Source organism: Mastacembelus armatus, chromosome 1 (assembly GCF_900324485.2).
Source record: "Mastacembelus armatus chromosome 1, fMasArm1.2, whole genome shotgun sequence".
In the NCBI taxonomy this organism is placed as follows: Eukaryota; Metazoa; Chordata; class Actinopteri; order Synbranchiformes; family Mastacembelidae; genus Mastacembelus; species Mastacembelus armatus.
Genome location: NC_046633.1, coordinates 5,756,853 through 5,765,518, shown reverse-complemented (window position 1 = coordinate 5,765,518; position 8,666 = coordinate 5,756,853). Strand labels below are relative to the sequence as shown.

The window sequence follows — 8,666 nt, the reverse complement described above, 5'->3', positions numbered from 1 at the left end:
TTAAAAGTGACTCCAACTTGAGTCTTCAGTTATGTTACTAATTGCAGCACTAGAAAAGTTCACAGGCAAGCAAATGTATATTGTATGTATATCAGCAGGATCCCCATTTTTCAAACCCAAATTAAACAGGAGACGTTTAACGGTTGCTTTATTGAATTCCCATAGCTGCACCACCAGCAGAACTACAGCAACAATAAGCAAAATGTAAACAATTTTAACACAGCTTAGACAGAACTAACCACCTTACACGACAACAACCAAACATACAGTAGCACTTTATTTGAGTGGTCCCTTCCCTGATTGGGTATTTTCTATGCTAAACCTGCAGCGCGATAGTGCATTTGAATGAGCATTTGTGGATTGCCAACTGAAAAGTCCATTTCAAATCAAGTGCAAACAATTCAACTGTAGTAAAGGTTCTGCAAAATGACTAATCCACCACTGTAATCCTCAAAGAAAGCCCCAGATTTTTCAGAGAAGTGTCAGAATGACACACTAGAACACAATTCAAAAGGTTGTGTGGATGCTCTGAACAATGGTTAAATTATTCCTACGGATACATTTGGGATGTTCTGAAAAATGTCAGATCCACAGAGAAACAGAAGGCATTTGGACACAGGCAAGTTTTCCCTAAACCAGTTTCTGCCTTATCCTTACTCTTATTGGCACAAAAGGTATTTCACACAGAAGCACTAAAGATTACATATAAATAAAATTTGCAAAAGACAAATGCACACAAGCAGTGATAACATGTGACCCCATGTTTTACAATTTCACTGCTAAATTATGTCACACAAAAGGCTTGGACTAGCTTGAGTCAGTGTCAGAACAAAAGGTTTTGACTGTTTGTGTGTGATGTACTAGTGGTAAAGAATGCTTTGTTCATGAGCTCAATGTACAATTTGTGGAAACAATATGTGCTTTATGGTGCATAGTGTCTGCAGATGTATGTGTGCATGCCATTCTAGGTGGCTGTTGATTGTGTTTGCCATGTGAATGCTCCAGGACATTTTGGGTCTGTGTCCTATTGAACATCTTAAATGCAACAAAGGGCCACTGCAGAGAAACGGACTTCTTCCTGATCTCTTTCCATGAATCCACGGCACACTTTGGCTGCATCCTGGACATGATTAAGAAGTAAAAAACAGAGACTCAGTCTATATATCCACTTTAAACTAAAAATAAACTTTGCATTTTTCAAATTAAAATACCAGACTTCTAATATCTGAAGGGTACTAGTCAGAAGACAGTGTCCTAAAGACAGAAGACTTGTTAAAATTTAAGCAGTTTCACCACTAAAATTCCATACAATTCAGTAGAGGTGGGAAATATCTTGTATGCATATAGCGTCCTCTTGTGGTTCTTTGACAAACTTAAAAATAAAACAAGCCCTGACATGGCTCTCTGACTTGGGCAACACATAAGCAAATTGTGACTAAACAGTGGAATTACTCTTATGGAGATGCAGTTCAAGATGAATCAAATAGCAGCAAAACATTACTTAAATACCACTGCTCCTTGTGTTACAATTTTTGAAACCTCTGATATTTAAGTAGCATTTAACCATACTGGAGATGGTTTGCTTTAGCCAAGATTATTGATTGAATCAAGATCCTCAGGAAGAGCCACTCCCTATTTGAGCTTGATACCATGACTCATCACAGACCAAGTGCATAAAAGGAACATGGTTCAGCAAATCAGAAGAAAAAAATTTAAAAAGTGAAGAATGAACATATTTTACATACCGTTACAAAGGAATCATCTTTAGTGGCTCCATGGTTCACTGGACCATTCATTTTCCCATCTTAAAAACAAATGAAAACATTAGAAATCCACACAAAAACACAAAAGGTAAGTGCATAATACCTAAAGATACTTACCAAATTCATAAAGATGTCCATCTACATTGACAAAAGCAATGATGTGAAAGTTGACTTTGTCGGCTTCCGGCTGTTAAAAGTTGAGATACCAGTAACTGACATTCAGGCTAAACACTGACTATTGGCAGTCAACAATTCAGTGTAGTTCTCAGGTTTATTGGTTACATTTCTATATAAATAATGCAGTCTGGAGTCCCTGACAAGCAGAGAGAATTATTGTATATGAATATGTATCAAACATACACTGAGTAGACCCATGTTATACAGGGGAGCATAAGAAGTTAGCCTTTAGTAATTGATATTGGGGTTAAAGATCTTACCCGACACTGGCCCTCTGCTGCAACCTCATTATGAGCTTCACAAATTGCCTGGAGAAAAAAGGAGGAAAAAAAAAAAAAAAGACCATTTTAGTCTAATACACCTAACACATATTGGTCTACTTTTAAAAAAAGAAAAAAAGATGTTTCTTTTAGCAAAGCTGTAAATCACCAGTGTAGCAATCAAATGGCTCTTTCAACTAAACTATTAAGCAGTGTCTGATGCCCCCCAGTGGCTTTAACAAAGAACTAAGGTTACACAAAACTCAGCAATTAAATTTTTATTGATAACTCAATTAAGAAATTTGTATTTTTCTGAAATATTTAAGCACAGTTTATGTAAATGTGGCATGCTAAATTCTGGAAGTTTTATCAATTTTCTTTTCGTCTTACATTGTTTCTAACAATATCAAAGTAACAGCATACATAAAAGTGTGAGACAAAAGCCAGGTTTTCATTATGAAGCTTAGAAACAAAGGGTCATCATTAATACCATAAATTATACTTGACCTTCTGCCAATCAGATTTGCAGTATAATGTTCATAATAGTTGAAACATTCTTTTCAATTGTAAAGCAGCTTTTACAACTTACCTGGTTCTTCTCCAGTTGCTTGGCACGATCATCAGCAGACATGTTTGCAGTGTCATCTAGAAATTTCTTCAAGGCAGAGTCACTACCTGAAAACACCAACAACATTAGCTTGGTTGGAAAAATATCTCAAATATCTGTATTACCAGTTTTCATTAAGTACTTAAATAGAAGAAATAAGGGTAGCATCAATCATGTCAACTATTTTATCACCTCCAGTTTGCAACCCATTTGTGTCTGTTCTTGCAGTCTTAAAGAACAAAGTCAAATAATAATGATAATCATTTATTTGATTTTCAGCTTTAGTAATTCAGATTAATATTTGTTATTGTACTCACTATTGCACCAGGGTGCATTGCAATTGCACTCACCAAAAGTCAATTTGCTTTTGTTATTGGCCACTGCATGCAGCAAGGCGATGGTGCCACAGGAATTGACCGCTGTCTGCTTCAAGAAATAAACCTCAGAGTCTCCTGCAATCTTGTCTGCCTGCTGCTGTCTGAAAGACTCATGCTGCCATGCACACAGACACACACAGTATTGTCATCTGCTCATGAGAACACAATGTACAGCAAAATCTTACACTTAAAATGCACACTTGAATTATGAACAACTGAAAACAGAACAACAAATGTAAATTACTTATCCAAATCATTTATAAATCAAAATCAAAAGGTATCTCCCTACCACCTCTCCATTGTAAGGACTACCAGCTTCTGTTTTATATCCTTGCAAATCAGTGTAACAATAGATTTTTTTTCATAAATCAACTATTTTTTCTGTTTGATATATATAAAAAATAAAGAAGCATCTTTCGTTTTATAAAGTACTTATAAATTCTAAAACATACTTCCATACTTATATTTTATATTGATTGCCTGATCAATTGGATGCAATGGAGCGCTAAGTATAAACTGAGTGTTTTGGTTGTGAACTGCTGACCTGAAAAAAAAAAAAAACAAAAAACGACAGGGCATCTGATGTGATCTTGAACTGGGTTTGATAGGATAGGCTTCACACTTGGGGGGGGGGGTATACATCTGCTGAATCATTTCCTTGCTACCTTTCCAGTCTTTGCGGCTTCTCCATGCCCTCCCTGCGCCTTAGTGTCACCCCACCCCAGGCAGCCTGTGGCACTGGCTGACCCCACCCGTGTGTCTACCTACCCTTCCAGGAAGTAGTCGCCACCCCATTATTACCTGTTCTGTCAGTGGGAAGAGCAGCATCAGGGCACAGCATGGTTTTGGTACGTCACAGAGTTGCTTTCCATCCAGCCCTAGCACGTCAAAGAAGCGGCAGCTTTCACACACGCCAAGCTTGCTCATCATCTGCAACAAACGACGATAAAATATTAAAAAGACGCAGAGACGACATCTTTGCATGACCCCTGCTGAGTCTTTCACAAGATGCTGCGTTGTGCTGGTCCCGTCAGACCACACCCTTCAGCCCAGACACTGGGGACAGCGCTGGGATGGATGGTGCAACTCATTAAAACGAGATAAACACTTCTAGTTTGTTCTCATGACTCCTTTTAATATCATCTTCCACCTTTTTTATTGATATCATAGTTTCTACGTAGAGATCTGGTGCCATATCAACAGTCTCTTAAGGTTTAACAGTCGTCATAATTAGCTAGTTAGCTCAAACTTACCCGACGGTTGAATCAAACGGTTACTAACATGTCTAACGTTTGCTACCCACCTTGTTCAGCATCTGAAACGACATAAACAAAGGTAACAGGTGAGCTTGCGGCCTGTGAAAACGTCACCGTATTAAAAACTAGGGGGGGAGGAAAAAACACAGATGTCTATCCAACCTCAGGGTTGATCTCCATCGGCTGCCACTCCATGTTCGTTTTGTTTTGATGCAACTTCAGCGTTGTCTCGTAGTCAATGGCTCATGCAGCTGTTAGTGAAAGTCACGGCGCCCAGCCACACTTTATGCTGCCGGTCATACCATTTACCGGCGGAGGAAGGGGGGGACTCAAATATCAAATCAAACCAAATGAACGCTGGTGTATAGATTTAAGTTGTTTGTTGAGAAATATTAGAAAGACCTCAATCCTAGATTTTACTCGATTAGCGTTCCACTATAAAGGGACGATATAGAAAGAAATATGTTGTCTTTAAAAAAACATTTAAGTCAAATTGCCACAACGCGAGGTCAGTCATTGAACGTTCTTTCTAGAAAGAAAAGGTGTGACGTGTTGATCAACAAACGTATTCGATTTTATTCCAGACCTTTCGACTTTAAACTAGACGTGAAATATTAAAAATGCATACATGTCTTTGCTCTCTGCAACGACATACATGCAATAGGACGCATATTAGTCATTGAGGTCTAAAAGTAAATTTCTTTTCTAGAATTTTAAAAATTCAGTCTCGCTTCTTTAAATGCAAGTTTTGTTTGTGGCCAGTTAGTCCACAGTTGTTTTGATCCCCCACACACACAGAGGTGTTGTTGCTGTTGCTAGAAATGTAAAGCACTCTCTGTAACATCTTTTTCTGACAGCTTGTGTACCAGCTAATGAAAAACTGTTGAATGAATAAATTTAGCAAAGTTCTTTATCCCATTATGTAGCTGCTTGTGCCAACTGTAACTAATAAAGTCAGAAGCGCAACAAACTGCAGTCCCCATATATGACCTTGGTCTAAGGTGCCGCCATTGTACCAGTAATGAACAGTATGTATAGAGTATAGAACATTAGCTGCAGATGTAAAATGCATAAATATTCAACTGGTGATCCTTAGATTTTTAGTATATACAATATAAGGGACTCGTCACCGTCTGCAGGTTAATTAGCACCACTGTTGGTTTTTGCCAGGAGGATATTATTTTATGTGACCTGTTTCTCCAGTTTTGTACATCTGTTTGTTCATATTGGTGTTTCTGCAGGAATAAGCGCCTGATTGTTCATGTTGGCACATGCCTGTATAAATGAAAAGTGAGTGTATAAATAGATGCTGTGTGTGTACATCAGTCTTGTCTTTTTTAATTTAGGTTGTGAATATGTGGCACCCATTCTTCCTTTCTGTTTTCTGCTTTCATCAATATGATTGCAACGATTGTGACACTAATTTCATATTTATTGTTTGCGTTTTGTTTAAGGTTCCTGTTATTTCATGTCCTATTTCTTTATTTTTATTTGTGGCTCCATAAGAAATAGGGCACATATCCACAAGGTTCTTCACAAGGTTCTAATTTTTTAAAATTTTATTATTATTGAGGGTATAAAAATTAGGTGTGTCATTCTAATTTACCACTTCATAAATTAGACTTGTATTAATTAGACTTAGATTTATAATTAGACTTGTATTCGCATAATTTATTTGGCAAAAATGACAATTTTGCAGGAAAACTTTAATGTGATCATGTAACTATATTCTATGATGCCATATTGTAGAATTTGAAGATGTAGCTACAATTTGCATGTTTTATTCATGCTGGGTGGACATTGGAATTATGTTCTAATCAGGAGCAAAGCTAGATGAGTTCACAATGTATCAATCATATCAAGCTGCAGGATGAGGTCAGTGTCAGTCTACCTACTGTGATACTGAGTACATAGGAGTCAATGCAGCAGCTGGTTGGTACTCGTGTCCCTCTGCAGCTCATTGTGCATCTTCTGTGAATCTGATTGCTTCCATAGTTCATGAAGTGGTTGCAAAGACAAATTAGAGATCATTTCTTAGAAGAAATTAACAGCCACCCCGCTCTTGTGATATCACTACTATTGCCAGTATATTTTCATTTTCAATTATTTCAACAAAGATTCACACAAAATTGACTCTTTTGAAAATGATTAATGAAATTTAAAGGTTTAATCCACAATATGTCGACCTCATCATCAGTGGCCTTGGGCACCCATGACCATGATCTGTTCACTATTTGTCCTTCCTTAGATAAAGGTATTAACCATTGCTCTAACCCAGTCATTTAGCCATCACAATTTGCTTTTGTCAGTCACTCAGATCCTTGTGCTTGCTCAATTTCCCTGTTTCCAACGAATTTTAAGGACTGAATGTTCACAGTCTCAGTTCTCTGAGATAAAAGTTCTCCCTCATTTCCCACAAGGACAGTGATACAGAATGGCATTAAGTCAGGTTCTTATTTTAAAAGTCACAACACTATAGATAGATAAAGTGACAATGCCTTAGCAATGGTAAAGAAGTTGTGGCTATGACCAAGAGGCTGTAGGTGCAATCACAAAACTGGCAGGATAGCCCAGGTTGCCAGTCACGTGACATATAAAGATAATCATTTATGTTCCCCTCGCCCTCTCGCTATGTGTTTAGCCTCTTTGTTCAAATTTATCTCTTGCTCTCGGGTCAGTTTACTCTGTAATTTATTGACATGGCATGAAGATTCCTTGCATGCCAAAGGAAACACAATGACTGACATTCATGGTAAAACAATAAAAATCAATCCCATACATGGTGACATTTTTTATTGAGTAGGTTTAAACTTTTCCCTTGTGATAACAGTTTGATGTCAAAACCAGGGTCCTGGTCTTCATAGGTGGCTTACACAATAAATGAAAACATGCTGATGTCATACTTGTTAATTCTCATCCAGCTTATTGGGCTTTGAGAAAACAGTTTGAGGATTGCTTTGTTTATCTGTGCTTGTGCTATGTATTAAAGCAAAAGCAGTGGAGAGCTGAAGCCATGATTATCATTTCTGTTTTGATCATATGATTTCAGGTACATTGGGTAGGTGCACTAGCGACCACTCAGCATGATTCATGTACAGTACAGGATTAGTTTATGTGTTTCTGCATTTTCTTATTACTGCTGTTTTGTTCCACTTTGTGCTCCACATTTGCTCCACCGCTGGTGCCATGCTTTCACTACTGTTAAATTAAATATTTCCAGGAAATGTGCTTAAACCAGAATTGATGGTGCATACTATTAAAGTTCTTCCTTGTAGGCATGCAAGAGCTTTTACTGTGATAGTTATAAACCTGCTATATAATTGAAAAATCCCTTGAAAAGAGGCAAAGCTTTCTCTGCTCAGCCTTAACACCGAGGCAGAAGTATATAGAGAGTTCCTGCTGACAAAAAATATCAGGAACATATGAGCACTAAAACTCCCCAAAGCTGTGTGCTCAGTACTGTTTACATTGAAAACATCTGACATGAGGAAACCAGTTGATTTAATATGCAGATGATACAACTGTGGTGTTACTCATCAGTGCAAATGATACAATTTTTGTAGAGGCATAATTGAAAATGTTATTGTGTATTGCATCATGATGTACTACTCAAGCTGCAACAGCAGTGACATTAAAGCCCTGTAGAGGGTAGTTTACAGGACTGAGAAGATCATCAGAATGTCCTTATTGTCCATTGAGGTGCTTTACCACTGTTGATATCTTCACAAGATGCTGCCCAATGGGAGGCAGGAGAATCTACAGCATTAGACCTAGAACAGCAAGACTGTTAACCAGCTTCCTCCAGACAATTAGGCTCCCTAGTAGCCAACACACCTCACTGTGACTGGTTATGGAAGAACTGCATACAGTACATACGTATACTACTGGACACCATCATTTTTATAGAGGTTTTAAACACATCTGTTTATAATGACACTGTGTAATGTTTAAAGTTGTGTTTGTTTGTTGAGAAGTAATGTTTACTTTACACTAGTTTTGTGATTTGGCCTTAGAGAAACACTTTCTCATCCTGTATTAAAGAGTGATGTATGGTAGAATAAGAATAAAGTTTAATATTTCTAAGAAAATGAACCTGAAAATGAGTTAATGTAGGCTATGTGGCTAGGTATCTTAGTCATAATCCAGCTGACAGCATTGGTGGCCCTGTGTTTTTGTAGGTTTGGGCTTCAGGACTTTGAGAAACCAGCCCTAAGAATCACCCATTC

At 37.6% G+C, this 8,666-nt stretch overlaps 1 protein-coding gene across 1 annotated transcript; it reads right to left on the bottom strand.

Annotated features, from left to right (window-relative positions):
- Positions 1-131: 131 nt before the first annotated feature.
- Positions 132-4,742, bottom strand: uchl1 (ubiquitin carboxyl-terminal esterase L1 (ubiquitin thiolesterase)). Its single transcript, XM_026302318.1, has 9 exons — positions 4,603-4,742; positions 4,488-4,499; positions 3,986-4,114; positions 3,158-3,299; positions 2,790-2,875; positions 2,201-2,248; positions 1,881-1,950; positions 1,746-1,804; positions 132-1,120 (listed from the first exon to the last, which is right to left on the bottom strand). Exons 1-9 carry the CDS (start codon positions 4,633-4,635, stop codon positions 1,037-1,039), a joined length of 663 nt encoding a protein of 220 aa, XP_026158103.1. The 5' UTR covers positions 4,636-4,742; the 3' UTR covers positions 132-1,036.
- Positions 4,743-8,666: the final 3,924 nt, after the last annotated feature.